Source organism: Mytilus californianus, unplaced genomic scaffold, assembly GCF_021869535.1.
Source record: "Mytilus californianus isolate M0D057914Y unplaced genomic scaffold, xbMytCali1.0.p SCAF_16, whole genome shotgun sequence".
Classification (NCBI taxonomy): domain Eukaryota; kingdom Metazoa; phylum Mollusca; class Bivalvia; order Mytilida; family Mytilidae; genus Mytilus; species Mytilus californianus.
In genome coordinates this window covers 1,985,622-2,002,151 of record NW_026262648.1, presented here as the reverse complement: position 1 = coordinate 2,002,151, position 16,530 = coordinate 1,985,622, and the positions used below count along the sequence as shown (strand labels likewise).

Below are 16,530 nucleotides of genomic sequence, written 5' to 3'. Positions count from 1 at the left end.
AACTCCTAACTATCCTACTGTCTGTCGATACATTTATTTTTGGCATTGCACTAGTCATGTCTTCTTTGACTGTCCATGACGTTAAAATACTAAATCCCTGGGATGTGTTTTAGTTGATTTTAGTCTCTGATGCATGATTTTTTATTATTAATTGTTTTGGCTTTTAACTAGCTGTCAGTAACTGCGAGTACTCTCAAATCGTACTTTCTTGTTTATTTGACCTGTTGATACTAATTGTTTTGCTTTTTTGCTATTTAATGTTATTCAGGATTATATCTGGTCTATATACCAGCTTTGATAAGTGTTTGGTATAACTATAAATTTTTACTTCGTACTATGAACATCAAAATTATTTATTTTGTAAAAGTATTTCCTTTCTCTATTAGTACTGTACACTTATACCTAACAACAAAATTATTTGAATGGTTTTACATTAGTAATTTTTTGGGGCCCTTTATAGCTTACTGTTCGGTGTGAGCCAAGGCTCCGTGTTGAAGACCGTACTGTGACCTATAATGGTTTACTTTTATAAATTTTGACTTGGATGGAGAGTTGTCTCATTGGGACTCATACCACATCTTCTTATATCTATTTAGAAAAAGGTTGTTTTCTGAACAATTAATTTTCTTTTGTTTAAGCCTTGAATAATTCTTCAGTGCAATCTTTTATCAGACAAACTTGTACCACATGCTTAAATTTGGTAAGTCAAATTAACCAGTCTGTTGAGACTCTGCTCTAAAACAAATAATTCAGTCATTATAGTCCACTGCTCTATGATGGCTAAATAGACATTGAAAAATCACCAATCAATCATCTGAGAAGTTTTTAGGGTAAAAGAAATACAGTCCTTCCCAAGAAGGAAATATTGATAAGGGACTGGATTATTCTGGTTAAGTCTGCACTCCAACATGGCAGACAAGGGAAATAACTCCAACTCAAATCATGTCTATAGAAAACTGTCCATCATAGACATCTACTTACTTGAATCTTGTGTCTTTTGATAGAGCACATACAGTGGTAGAACCACCAAATGAATGCCCAACAAGTGATACTTTTGACAGATCAAATAAATTCTACAATGTAGAAACAGAAAATATAATAGTGGTAATAAACTATAACGTAATTACAAACGTAAAAGCTCACTTATTTGCAGAAAGCAACATGTAAAAAATAAAACAATCGAGTCACAATCAAATATCAAGATAAACGTTACAATGGTATGTCCACAATTAATAAACTGTTAACACAGAGATATGTCTCGCCTATTTGTTATTTTGATAATGCAAATGTTGAAATTAAAATAGCAATACTTTAACATGTAAGTTATGCAAAGTCAATGAACCATGACTGATGAAGGTACAGGGCTAAACAATCTCCATGGAAATGAGATGTGCCAATGCTAATACAACTGCAAACCAAATACCATTGACTTTTCATAAGTCAGCTGTGCATCTTAGTGCTTACAATTATAGAATAATATGAATTAACTCAAAAGAAACAGATTAAGAGTGTAATTTAGTCATATTATTTCAGTTTTTGGTTTTTTTTTTTAAAAAGTGGGGTGGGGGGATTTAACAAACTCAAGGCACAGCCTCTGCATATAACCAATACACCCACTGCAACAACAAAGTACCAGGTAAATCAGACAAACAATATTCCACCACAAATTACTGAGTAAATAAGATAATGACCAAGAACCCTTCCATATTTAGATAAAGAAATGTATGTCCTGCTCTTTATATAGCAACTGTTGCTTTTCTCATAATATTCTGGTAAAGATCCATGTCAGACTATGTGGTATGGGTTTTGCTCATTATTGAAGGCTGTACAGTGACCTTTAGTTGTTAACTTCTATGTCATCTGGTGGAGAGTTGTCTCAATTGGCAAGCATACCATTCTTACCACATCTTTTTATTTTTATATTATATGGTAAATATTTCTATCACTATTATCTGTGTGGCCTTCCAGTTAACAGCTAATACTAACATATATCAATGTTTTACATAACCAAATACTTACTTTAAACAGTTTGAGGTTAAAATTTCCCCCAAGTTGATTTAGTATTGTTACTCCATTATCGAGGTCTGTTAAAACATTCAGTGCTAATGTACATTCCTGAGCCCTTTGATACACCTTAGTATACAAAATAAAGAATAAGTATTATTTCCAATCAATTCAAAACTAGTGTTCACATAGCAAGGTAAAAAAAGTGGTCATTTTCAGTCTTTTTTCCCATCTTTTAGCTGAATACATCTGCATTGTGTAAATGCATTAAAAAAACTAATAATAAATCATATTTGTTTAGTTTATCTATGTTATAAGTTCAATTTCAAAATAACCCTTTCTATATCATGTTGGTGTTTTGTGTTTGTAAAATAAATACTATAAATTTAACTTTACAGTTCTTAAACTGTGTAAAAAATTACGTTCGCAACTTCTCACGCTAAAGCTCACCTGTTTGTTTCTACTTTCATAATCATCCCACCGAGGAGGTGAAAAATCAAATGGCATCCATTCTTCTGTAAAACTATGTGTTCTGTGCATTTGGCTATTGTTACTATTGGATACATTTACTGTACTTTTAATGTCCTGTTTGAGTTGAAAGGTCATGGATGCTGACCCATCCCTGTTAAAAAAAAAATTATTAGTATCTTTCAAAGTGTAATCACAGTATCAACTTTCCTTAAGAATTTGGCTTTAATGGTAGATCGTTGATAGAACATTTATTGTTGGCTTTTCAGTACTCAGGGCATTAAGTTCAGCTTGGCATATTGTATAGAGTCTATACAATAGACATTTTTTTTTATTAAAGACTGAAAGCCAAGATGCCCTTTAGTTTTTTATGCTCTACAGTTAAGGTCCCACATCACCTTTTATTCAAAGTGAACAGTATGGGTTGCAGTGCAAAGTATTAATTCATATTTGATGAACTTTACATTTGCCTAAAAAGTAACGATATCTGTCAATACATATTGTAAACATTTTTTTATGAAACCATTTCAGCCAAAGAAAATAAACCACATGATCATATTTTTTTCATTTTTCATGATATTAGGCATTCACAATATTACTTTCATAAACTTTAATTTCCTCACTGAAGATACTGTATTTATTTCACACTCATTGCCAGAGGGTTCGGATGACATTTTTTTCAAAATGGAGACCAGTAAAGTGGAAATTAAGAGATACCTGACTACAGACTGTATTTGCAGTAGTTATGTAAATAACAAAAACCCAGTGTAATACAAGCAATGACTAGGAAAGAACCTATTTTCCTTGATATCGATAATTATAATATTGAAGGGGAAATGTGCAATTCATTGTTCACCCATCTGTGAAAGCTTATTGAAATGTTTCTTTATTAGCTGATCTGGTCACACATGAAGTATTATAAGTTTACTTTATATTTACAAAGTTAAGTTAACATTCTAAAATATAGTTCTGATCTGTCAAATAAGCAAACTGTGAAGAATAGAAATGATTTTTAATCAATTTTTATTATGTTTCTTCAATTTTGGTTATTAGACCATGAGAAATATAAATTTCTTTATAGAGTATTAATTCTTTTCAACCATAAGTTTAGTGCATTCAATTACATTTGAACACATTTTATAGGATTTTTTTTGTCATGTAGTGCTTTTTAAGACCAATATTAAAAAAAATTCCTGTACAGTTTACATACAACATTTTTGGTAAAATATCAAAATGTTTAAAAAATTACCAGTTTTAATCTTTTAACTAATGTACATGTAACCATAACATCTATATTTAGAGTTTGACATAATGTATTATAGATACTCGTCTATTAATCCCAGATTTAAATAAATGCACCTGGAATCAAAATTGTTCTTGATAAAAACAGTAAATTTTCATAAAAAATGTAACAATAGATTACAATTATTTCTGTATTCATTAATTTCTATCATCATTTAAAATTATGCAGCTTACTGTTCCACTCATTAAAAAGTCTTTTTCACTGAGGAGAGTGAACACCACACCTGCATAATCACTACAAGTTTTTTTGTGTTTTTTTTACTATTGGTATATGATGTTTAATATTTTACAATGTTTGCATTGTGTATATTGTTGTATTGTTTGCCTTCAACCCCTCTGGGTATAAATGTGCATTTCTTAATAAATTAATTGGTACTCCTAATTGTATTTCATGGAAAACCATGGTTACATACCTGTGTTCAATAGCTGCCACAATATAACCCTGAGAAGCCAGTTCACAGCAGACAGTAGTGTTACATGTTCTGTTACCACCAATACCATGAGAGAATATCACCACTGGGTACCGTTTACCAGGAAGGGGAAAGTGTTGCCACAGTGCAGGTACATAGACATCACCTGCAGAAACAAATACAATTTGGACATTTTTAATTTATTTATAAAATAAATCTGGTTTAGAAATGTGTACAGCGACTTGCCTGCTGGGTTTACTAAAACATCACATATACAGTTTTTTTGGTGTTTGGAATGCTTTTATTGGATTGACCCACTGCCATTTTTAAATACATCCAAAATAGCCCAAAAGTTTGAAATAAAAGTGGAATGTGTCCATGGGACACAGATGATGCCCCCGCTTCCACATAACATTATAAAGGGACATCACTCAAGAACCGTAGAAGTGACGCCACCCAAATTTGTACATGATCACAGTTTTGTGGTAATAAGCATTGTGTATAAGTTTCATACCATTAGATTGAGGCAAATTTATGAAAGAGAAAGGAAACGAAAATTCAGCAATTTTTCCATTTGTACCGTGCAAAGAGGCATAACTCTGGAACGGTTAAAGTGATGCCACCAAAATGCAAACTTGATCAGTGTTTTATAGTAATAAGCATTGTGTATAAGATTCATAACATTTTGTTGAGGCAAACTAAAGTTAGAGAACAGAAACGAAAAATTCAGCGATTTTTTTATTTGTAAAAGGACATAACTCTTGAACGATAAAAGTGATGCCACCAAAATTCAAACTTGGTCTGTGTTTTATAGTAATAAGCATTGTGTATAAGATTCATAACATTTTGTTGAGGCAAAGTAAAGTAAGAGAACGGAAACGAAAAATTTCAACAATTTTCCCATTTGTGAAGGGGCATAACTGTAGAATGGTTAAAGTGACACCACCAAAATTCAAACTTGATCTGTATTTTGTGGTAATAAGCATTGTGTATAAGTTTCATTATTAAACATTTGGTTGAGGCAAACTAAAGTAAGAGAACGGAAACAAGAAATTCTAGAACAGTTATATTGACACCACCAAAATTAGGATGAAAAATTTAGTCCTGCATTTTTTTTAGTTGTAATCTCTGTCCTGCCTTTTTTTTTATTATATACTTTATCCTGATTTTTTTTACATATTAAAATTGTCATCCTGCCTTTTTTTTTTTGCCAAGTTGCTCATCCTGCCTTTTTTTTTACTCAAAACTCCTGTCCTGCTTTTTTTTTTTCAAATTTCATCCTAGGCCCCCCCCCAATAAAAATCAAATGGTAGCTCCATAAAGTGACACCACCAAAATCAAATTTGATCTGTGTTTTGTGGTGATAAGCATTTTGTATAAGTTTCATAACATTTGGTTGAGGGAAACTAAAGTTAGAGAACGGAAACCAACTTCGGGACATACAGACGTACGTACGGATGGACAAGGGTAAAACTTAATGCCCCCTCCACTATGGCGGGGGCATAAAAAGTTAGGTAAGCAACAACATTATCACATAAAGGAAATTTTATTTTGATTATGAAATATATCTCAAGTGACTAGTTGCACACTCAATCGGGCAGATAAGAATTTCTAATATTGAGATAGCTGTAAGAAGAGACATATGCAATATATTTTTTTGCCTACACAATCGACTATTGTCGTTGGTTCATGTCGGTCATTGCATATTTGTTTTTTTTTGTTAATTGTATTGTAATAAATTAGGATGTTAGTTTTCTCAATTGAATTGTTTCATATTTTTCATGTTGGGGCCTTTTATAGCCAACTATACGGTATGGTTTTTTTCATTGTTGAAGGTCATAGGCCTGCCTATAATTGCTTACATCCACTTTATTTGAACTTCGGTGGATGGTTGTCTCATTGGCAATCATACCTCATCTCCTTATTTTTATATACTAGGCAACAATTGAACAGATATACTTGATTCAGATCCTGTTAAAAGTATAACCGTCAAGTCAAATTTTCAGATTATAATGCATGTATTTTTTCTAATATAATGTATGTAGATCTTTACAATTACAATTAGGAATAAACATTTGGAACCATTATACAAACCTCCCATCCAATTAAACATTTTCCCTAGGACTGACTTGGAGCGTCTGATAAAATATGCATATCCGTTTCCATACTGTTTCCTTGGTAACCACAATGGCCACTGCTTGTCACGTTTCTGAAGTAAAAAATGATAAAAAATACAGAAAATAAGAAAAAATAATATAATTATCAAACACTAGTAAAGCTGACCTTATGTGGATTTGGCTTTTATTTTTACATACTTTTGGGTCAAACAAGGATTTGTATAGTATACTATTCAAATCCTTGTGTCAAATAGCTCTTTAATTGTTTCAGTTCTTATACATCCTTGGCTTTCAACAAATCAGCTTTGAGCGTTCAAGATGAAGTTACATGCAGAAAAGCGCTTCAGATGCATTAAATTTATAAAATGTTGTTATCATTTTTTAAGTGTTCAGTCAGTTTATAATAATAAAAATGGTGTTCAACTCTCCCCCCACCCCCCAAAAAAAAATACAATCGCAGCTGTATAAAATTGCACTCACATTTTTTTTAAAGGTTAAATAAAAACAACCATTAAAATATTTAGTAACTGAATGGCAACTTATATTTACGTCAATTACATAGAACAACATTTGTTTGACATACGCCTTAATTTTATAGTACACTTCATTCTCAAATTGCTGGTTTAAATATGCCTATATTATGATAAGTTTCAACAGTTATTTGAAGTTCCCATATTTAAATATCATGTACCGGTGTATTTCAATTATATATTCTGTGCGATTTACTTGACAAGGACAGTACAAAGTTTCGATTAGTAACAACGTATTTCAATGCATCTTTCTTCACTAAAATTTTGTTTTTGCGAACGTTACTTATGATGAGGTAATATATCTAGTATGTCCCTCACTACCACCCCCTCCTTAACAGTTTGTATATTTATATGTTCATCATGTTCTACTCGATTCGTTAGCTATATATGATCATGTCCTGTTACGCAGTTACTGCAGCTGAGCTGTATTTTGAAATAAACATCTAATCATCTTTACAGCCACAGAATAACCCACTGCCACCAGCAAATAAAAAATAAAAATCACGAATTTGCAATTCCAAAAATCCAGAAATCAATAGCTGATGCAACACCACACTTCTTTACAAAATACGTGAGGACGACGGTTTTAGTGGTGATACATAATGTAAAATACTTGATTTGATTTTTGTTCCTGAATCTTGAACAAAATGGACGCTTTTCTCGCATTTTTCACTAAATGAAAAACAATCACTTTGTTGTCGTGAATAGTACAGATAATAATTTAAAAGTCAAAGATTGACTTTATCGCTTCAAATACAAGTACCTGTACTATAAATCAATATAATTTAGATATATAGCCCTTCAAAGGCCATTATCTTATATAATTTACTCTGAAAAATTTTAAGACCTTTGTATTTAATGAAGTTCAAAAGGAAAAAAAATATGAACCACATTTTAATTTCAGTCCATTAAGAGTTCAGTTTATGAAGATCTATAATTTTTACTGTCGTCTTTGTTTTATTACAAATGTGAATTCCGTAGAGGTTTACTCAAAGAAAAACAAGAATCAACATTTAAACAGGAACATATATATTTATATACTGTTCCCAGATTTAAATAACATAAAAGTAGACTAAAATTTTCCAGGTCAGGACATTTTCCCACACCCAGTCAATATGAGTGTTGATCGATGAGATAGGAATCTGAGGAGTCCTATGTTTTATTTCTGATACAATTTTGGTTTTGATTGAGAATATAACCTTTCTCTTCCTTATTTTAGCTAAACATTAAAAAAAATATTAACATTAAAAATCAAAAATTCAGTACGGACTATCTACCAGTATTCAGTATTATTCAGTTTATGACATATTAAATATAACACAGTGTCGTCAAGCATGAAGCTATGATTATATATAGTGTGCATCTGAGACTACTATAACACAATGTGTTATAGTAGTCTCAGTGTGCATTTACAAAATGTAAAGTAGTTGAATATTAAAGAGGAAATTTGGCTTATAATACAGAGGCTCAAGCATACAACAACTAACAGCTTAGCAAGCTTGAGATTTCAAATCTTATGTATACATGTATATTAAAGTATGAGAAAAAGTTAACTATCCCCTTCAATCATTGGTCGATATATTTGTAAATGGTCAGCTTAATTAACCTCTGTCATATTTAAGTCCAAAGAAAACACATATAATAATATAGATTTAAAGGGAAAATGTGAAGAACAAAAATTGCTATATCATTAGATTTAATTATAATATTTTGAAGGCTCATATCAACGACAAGTAGTAAAACAAGATATAGGTAGTATGATAGGTAACAAACAAAACATGTGTCGTTAGTTTCCAGATTCTGCTAAACTGGACCTTGGTATGTAAAGATATCAATCGTCATATAAAATTGTGTATTAAATAAATAAATGGCATAAAGTAATATTTTGACAGTCCTACAAAACATTTCTTACATAGAAGCTTTATTAGAAACATGTCTGAAAGATTGCTTAACCAAAGGTCTGCTTGATATATTTTAATTGATAAATACTAATGTATGAAATCATTCAAAGGCAGAGTGAAATGTGCATAGTCAAATAAAAGGTATATAACTCCTTATCAATAGTACTTTAATCCAACGTACATTTCATTAATTCCTTAGTGATATCCAAATATTTGAAATCGATCCGCTAACAAAACATGTTTTTGACCCCTTTTTTGCCCCTTATTTTTAAACGTTTGGGACATTTACCCCCAAACTCAATCCCAGCCTTCCCTTTGTGATATGGAATCTTGTGGTACAATTTCAGAGAGATCCATACACAAGTTATTGTCCGGAAACTACAAAAATGCTTGTTTTTGGCCCCTTTTTGGGCCCTAATTCCTAAACTGTTGGTACCATAACCCCCAAAATCAATCCAAACCTTGCGGTATTGAACCTTCTGGTAAAATTTCATAGAGATCCATTCACTTAAACTAAAGTTATTGTCAGGAAACCAAATGTGTCTTCGGACGACGACGATTTTTTGCAGTCGTATAAAAACAGCTAACAGTGATGTCTTCATATTAAAAGCATTATTTGTTTTTAAATATACATGATTTTAGTTTATTGTGCCAATCATTGGTCATCAATTTTTCAGTGTTGAAAAACTAAACCATAATATTTATTGTAACAACGACACAATCAATAGCCAATATTCTTTTATTAAATAAACATTGCTCCTTCGTATATGGTTTAAGTAGAGATTTATTAGGGACCTGGCGAAAAAGAGCACAATGTAAAAAGGAACGTTTGTATGGGCAACTATTTAAAGTTTAAAAGGATACTATTAAGGATGGTTGTTAAAAACTTATGAAAGTTGATTTATAAAACAGCATGTTAATGGAATTAAAAATATAAAAAATATGAATCTCACAGATACGTTTTACCTTTTCATATTATAGGCCTACGCCCTTGATATAAAAAAATGTAGGCAAACAAATCATTCAATGCTCTGAATTAAACACCCTTCCTAAAATGACACGTTTCAATAAAAATATGATGAGATTCTACTCCATCAAAGTCAACCAAAATTTTATAATCAAAGTTTTCTTTTACCGTGAATTGTCACTGTCAAAAATCCTTGAAAACCTTTGACCAAGTTACATGTGTTATTAAATTATATTACCTGTCCTAAAATGACCGAAAAAATCCACAAAACATCTTATGTGAAATTAATCAGTTTTGGTACAGTTCTCTTTTATATACTATAGGTACGATCGTTCTAAAGGATTTCTTCTTGGTGTTTGAGTTAAACATTGCCTTCACCACGGAAGGCAAGCAGAGGAGAGAATCATCAGATGTTTATAACTAGATGGAAAGCAACGAATAATAAAATGCTCCGCAGGGCGCAGCTTGATACGACCGCAGAGGTCGAACCCTGAACAGTTGGGGCAAGTATGGACACAACCTTCAAGCTTGATACAGCTTTGCATTTGGATTGTGATTAAATATTTGACACAGCATAGGTTTCTGACACAGAATGAATGTGGTCTAAGAACTTAAAAATTTTAAATTGGACATTCACCTATTATGGTCCAATATCCAAAATCTAAATACATGGTTAGATTCAGCATATCAAAGAACCCCAAGAATTCAATTTTTGATGAAATCAAACAAAGTTTAATTTTGGACCCTTTTGACCTCAATGTGGACAAAGTTGATAACGGGGCCCAAAAATCAAAAATCTAAATACATGGTTAGATTCAGCATATCAAAGAACCCCATATATTCAATTTTTGTTGAAATCAAACAAAGTTTAATTTTGGACCCCGATTTGGACCAACTTGAAAACTGGGCCCATAATCAAAAATCTAAATACATGTTTAGATTCAGCATATCAAAGAACCCCAAGAATTTAATTTTTGTTAAAATCAAACTAAGTTTAATTTTGGACCCTTTGGACCTTAATGTAGACCAATTTGAAAACGGAACCAAAAATTAAGAATCTAAATACACGGTTAGATTCGGCATATCAAAGAACCCCAATAATTCAATTTTTGATGAAATCAAACAAAGTTTAATTTTGGACCCTTTGGACCTCAATGTGGACCAATTTAAAAACGGGGCCCAAAATCCAAAAACTAAATACACGGTTAGATTCAGCATATTAAAGAACCCCAAGAATTCAAGAATAAAACCCAATTGAAATTGGTCAAGAAATAAGCAATTTATACGAAGAATCTTCTTTTGCACAATACTGTGCAATTAAATATTCCTTGCTATTGCGCAATACTGTACAATTGACAATTTCTTGCTATTGCGCAATATTGTGCTATTGGATATTTCTTGCTATTGCGCAATACTGTGCAATTGAAGATTTCTTGCTATTGCGCAATACTGTGCAATTGAAGATTTCTTGCTATTGTGCAATAAAGTGCAATTGAAAATTTCTTGCTATTGCACAATACTTATTATATAATAATTTACACATCCTGTTTGGTGTGTATCTCCTACCATATCATTATTATTTGCTTTTAAATATAAATCAGAAATAACCAACTTAAAATGGAAAATTTTAAAAGAAAAAAAAAAGGAAAAAAAGAAAAAAAATGAAGAAAAAAAAAAATCCCCCCCCCCCCCAAATTTTTTGAACCCCCTTATGATTCCTCACCCCAAACTCAATCCCAGCCTTCCCTTTGTGGTATGGTACCTTGCAGTACAATTTCAGAGAGATCCATACACTTGAACACAAGTTAATGTCTGGAAACTAGATAAATGTGTTTTTGGCCCCTTTTTGGCCCCAAATTCCTAAACGTTTAGGGCAATTACCTCCAATTTCAAACCCAGCTTTTCCTTTGTGATATGGAACCTTGTAGTACAATTTCAGAAAGATCCATACACTTACACACAAGTTATTGTCCTGAAACTAGAAAAATGCTTGTTTTTTGCCCCTAATTCCTAAAATATTGAGGCAATTACCCCCATCATCAATCCCAGCCTTCCCTTTGTGGTATGGTACCTTGCAGTACAATTTCAGAGAGATCCATACACTTGAACACAAGTTATTGTCTGGAAACTAGAAAATGCTTATTTTTGGCCCCTTTTTGGCCCCCAATTCCTAAACGTTTCGGCAATTACCCCCAAACTCAATTCCAGCTTTCCCTTTGTGATATGGAACCTTGTAGTACAATTTCAGAAAGATCCATACACTTACACACAAGTTATTGTCATGAAACTAGAAAAATGCTTGTTTTTTGCCCCTTTTTGGTCCCTAATTCCTAAAATTTTGAGGCAATTACCCCCTAAATCAATCCCAGCATTCCTTTTGTGATATGGAACCTTGTGGTACAATGTCAGAGAGATCCATACACTAACACACAAGTTATGTCTGGAAGTTACAAAAATGCTTATTTTTGGCCCCTAATTCCTTTACTGTTGGTACCATAACCCCCAAAATCAATCCCAACCTTCCTTTTGTGGTATTGAACCTTGTGGTAAAATTTCATAGAGATCCATTCGCTTAAACTAAAGTTAGAGTGCGAAAACCAATGTGTCTTCGGACGACGCCTGACGACGACGACAACGACGACGACGCCAACGTCATACCAATATACGACCACAAAAATTTTTTTGCGGTCGTATAAAAAGGTTTGCCTATTGAAACTTTGAAGTTAAAGCATTTCCTGACACTATGGTGGCCGGTTAAGGCCATTTCGCGTTTTTGCCCTTCATATTCTGTAGGGCGAAAACGCGAAATCGGAAAGAAAAAAATATTTCGCGTTTTCGCCTTCGCGATTTCTCCCTATAGAATATGAAGGGCGAAAACCCGAAAACGCGAAATGGCCTTAACCGGCCACCATATGACACACAAAATACACATTTGTAAAATAAACGAAAATGGAATAGATTGGGATGAAAGGAGGTTAAATATGCAAGTAAAGCCGACTTTTGCTGAAGCCGTTGAATTTGAATTCATAGATATCATCATGTTTACTAAGTCACACTGTAATTTCCTCTTAAACAATCTTGTACTTAGTTATTTCTTAATCAAGAAGAGGATGGCTTTTATCATGTAATATGTCGATATTATAACATAAGTCCTCGGATTTTTGATAAACATTTTCATATTGAACTGATATCATTGGGTGTTCTAGTATTATACCAAATGTGGTTACACGTCATAACAACCAATAAATGTATATGTTCTCTTAGTATATGTATATAGTATGTAGGAGTTGTAAATAGTTACGGTTTTTGAATTATTGTCATGAATGGTCCAAGGTTTATCCATTTATCTAAAGAATGAAAAGAGAGACATTTTCCTTTTGACCTGCTGGTTAATTAATTGTTAGTGGAAATACTTCATGCTTATTTAGAACGAGAGAACAAGATACTATTACATCAATAGTTATTGGTGTTATTTGATACATTTTGTGGACTGTAAGCAGATGGTGTTTACAATTTCGATCAACGTTACACTAAAACATACATGCATAGGTTCAGAAGGATACTGGTGCTCGGGTCATTTACCTTATTTACCATTCACAAATTAAATCTACCACAAAGAGAGCACGTCATACATGTAATAAAATCCATCAAACACGCTCCTTATGTATTGTATCTATATACATTGTGCATATGTCCTACTCTCCTAAACATGCTAAAGGAGGAAACTCAGATAATAAACGTATATTTAGTTTACTCGCGGATGTCTCTCATCACTGGTATTTTCTTTGGTGGTTATAGTACATGTAGTAACTGCATGTTGGCATTATTTTTGAGTCTCTACCATATCAATGACATTAATTAAAAAAAACCGCTAAATTCTGCTGTACAGGGAAATTCTCCCGACATTAAACTTCTTGAAGAATAAAAAAACATTAACATGATTGAGATATAATAATCATGTTAATCAACACAATCAAAGTTTTTTTTTTATCTTGGGACAAACACATTATCATATATAGCAGGGTTAAGCCCGAATAAAAAAGTTACAAAAACTTAATAGTACTCCTTATTTGAAATAAAAATATAACATAATACGCTCGAATGTTACCGTGTGAATACTCAATGTACTAAACATGCACAGTGTAACATGTATACATCTTACCAAATGTCAAGTTTGAACTGTTAACCCTACTCTATCTAAAAATTTGAATGCGTGGGAGAAATGTCATCCGCGTTTTAACGAATGTACATGTATTTAAATTTACACCGATATGTCGTTAAATGAAATTGGATATCATGCATTTATCATGCGTTTCAATACTAGTAACATATGGTCAAACCGCTGAAAGACCCCCTCCTAAATTATGGAAAACTATCATTCTGTATTGACAATAACATCTTGGTGTAACTTAGATACACCCAATCGGGGTAACGCCCTCATACATGTCATAGGTGTATCTAATACATAAAAGTTTGTGTCAATGATTATACATTGAATTATAATTCGAATCTGATAAAGACTGCTTCCGAACTTCATTCCGAGTCTAGTAGTAAAATATGCTGACTCAACATGATGTTATCCAAGACAAAACATAAACAAATATTTTTGATAATAGGCAACTAATTTGATAGTGTGGTTATTATATTTTTTTTATCGAAATTTTACAAAGTTATAGAAATGATAAATGATCCTACGTGGGCAAAAACAATATCTATGAAAATTGTATACTTGTAAACTTTAGACGTGAAGACATGTGTATGTTGGTATTTTATACACAAATTATCAGTGTGGGTCGATGAATTTTCATTAAAGTATTTGGGCGTATTTCAACTTTTCAACAAAAGAATGTAACAATTTTAACTTCACACGACGTCTTTATCAACATAAAATGTGTTTTAATATTTACGTGTGACAATAAGTTATGAATATACTTTATTTGATATCATTAGAATTGCTGCAAGCTAAATATGAAATCACTGACATTTGACATGTTTGAGGAAAATTGAAATATTCAGAAATGTTGTCAAAATAATATCTTATGAACTTCTGCAGTAAGAGTTGCAATTTAACATCAATGGTGTGTAACTTTACACCTAAGTTATGTTTACTAACATCAATGCTCCAAGTAAAAAGGACGTAATATAAGTACCAGATATGCAAGATAGCCCGACAGGGTATTCATTTGTGTAATCAAGTTACACTATAATATTATAATTAATGTAAAATGACAGCTTTCAATAACTAAGAAGGAAGTCTTTCGTGAACTTGGCCTTATTTCAGGACGATGAACCATGATAGTAAGTTGCATAATTGGTGTAAATGTACAATATGTGCATTTACACGTTGCAGTATTTAAAAGTCGGAATACCGATATTGTCAACTTAGACTACACATTTTATAAGCTTAGAGTTAGACCCGATCCCTCATAACTGTGTATGGATTAGTCAAAGATAGGGATCGATTTACAATGAGGAAACATTCAAAGTATTGTATGTATAGGTTTTCTCAAAATCACACCCAATTCCTTGCATGATATGCCAATGAGACCAAAGGATAAAGATGTCATCGTATGTGCATGGTACATCGTTCTCACGCGACCGTTCTAATTTTAGAAACTTTTAATACAAAGAACGCCAAACTTGCAAGTTATTTTACGTGAATTTCCCCATATTTATTTTTTTAATTTTACAATTATTTGTATTATCTCAATCTGTGCAATAGCTACAATTTAAGGAATTAATTAAATTTTCGTTCTTTAATTTATCTATCAAGTAACAATATTGATATGTAGTACAAAGCAGAAATTGAACCATTTATCATGTGTATCGACCGTTATAAATCTTTTACACAACTTTATTGTTTATGCAAGGTTGTTAAAAGAACAATGCCATTTAGAAAACTTTCTATATTATCTATCTTACACATGTTTCCAATCACAGAGCATATTATGTCATGGAATAGAAGTTCCTTTATAATATTATTGTTCCAAACTAGTCCTATAATATAAGACTTCGTACATGTCGTCGGTCCATATATATCGTTTGCATTCAACGTTCTTATCGAATATTATTTTTACTATCAATGCTGAACCACGAAATATTCTGGAATATTATTTCAACTGGAAGTAATATTTTATTATTTGTAAGGTATATAGAATATTTTTTCCAACAGAAACAGATCTATAGCTTTGTTTATAACAAAGTTTCCGGACGAATTGCTGTTAGGAGGAACAGATATATACCCTGACGAAGGTACTACAATATCAGGCATATGATTGCAGAGAGTCAATCATGTTTGTCGAGGTGAATCCAGATTTTTAAAAAAAGGAGAGGGACCAGTTGCAAAAATGTGCAAACATTTGTACATGTGTGTTGTAAGTTCCATTTCAACTTAGCAAGTTGATCCACCAAAACCCACCCGATTTAGAATTGAATTAGATTAGGATAATGATCAAAATCAACTGCACTTGAAAAAAATGAATGAAATAGGAAATGAGTTATTACTGTATTAAAAATGCATCAATATCTTGCCATCAAACTTTTATTATTGTTACGCAACATGCGCAAACTGCGTTTGCGATAAACTATAGTAAGTATAAAGACTTTGTACTAATGATTCATGCTTCTTTTGACCGATAAAAAGTGCAAAGCGATGTAGTTTTTCAGAATTCTCAAAATTCGAACAGCTTAGATCTCGATTATTTTAACCCCGGTATTTTTATGAAATATATTTTTAAGAATGCAGAGATGGGAGCGGAGAGAGTATGTATAGGGCCTCCTTTTTTAAGAAAAGGTTTAACCATGTTAACTGCTCTTTCATAATAAAACCGA

At 32.1% G+C, this 16,530-nt stretch overlaps 1 protein-coding gene across 18 annotated transcripts in view; it reads right to left on the bottom strand.

Annotated features, from left to right (window-relative positions):
• Nucleotides 1-16,530, bottom strand: part of LOC127726060 (platelet-activating factor acetylhydrolase-like) — a 36,094-nt gene that overhangs the window by 18,773 nt on the left and 791 nt on the right. For all 18 annotated transcript variants that reach the window (XR_007993298.1, XR_007993296.1, XR_007993302.1 and 15 more), the window contains exons 2-6: nt 6,279-6,393; nt 4,188-4,350; nt 2,455-2,626; nt 2,020-2,133; nt 982-1,073 (exon numbers count right to left, since the gene is read on the bottom strand). Coding sequence is in view for 1 of the 18 variants with exons in the window: in XM_052233400.1 (XP_052089360.1) it covers nt 982-1,073; nt 2,020-2,133; nt 2,455-2,626; nt 4,188-4,350; nt 6,279-6,393 (656 nt within the window). In the remaining 17 variants the exon portion in view is untranslated. The remainder of the gene's footprint in view (nt 1-981; nt 1,074-2,019; nt 2,134-2,454; nt 2,627-4,187; nt 4,351-6,278; nt 6,394-16,530) is intronic.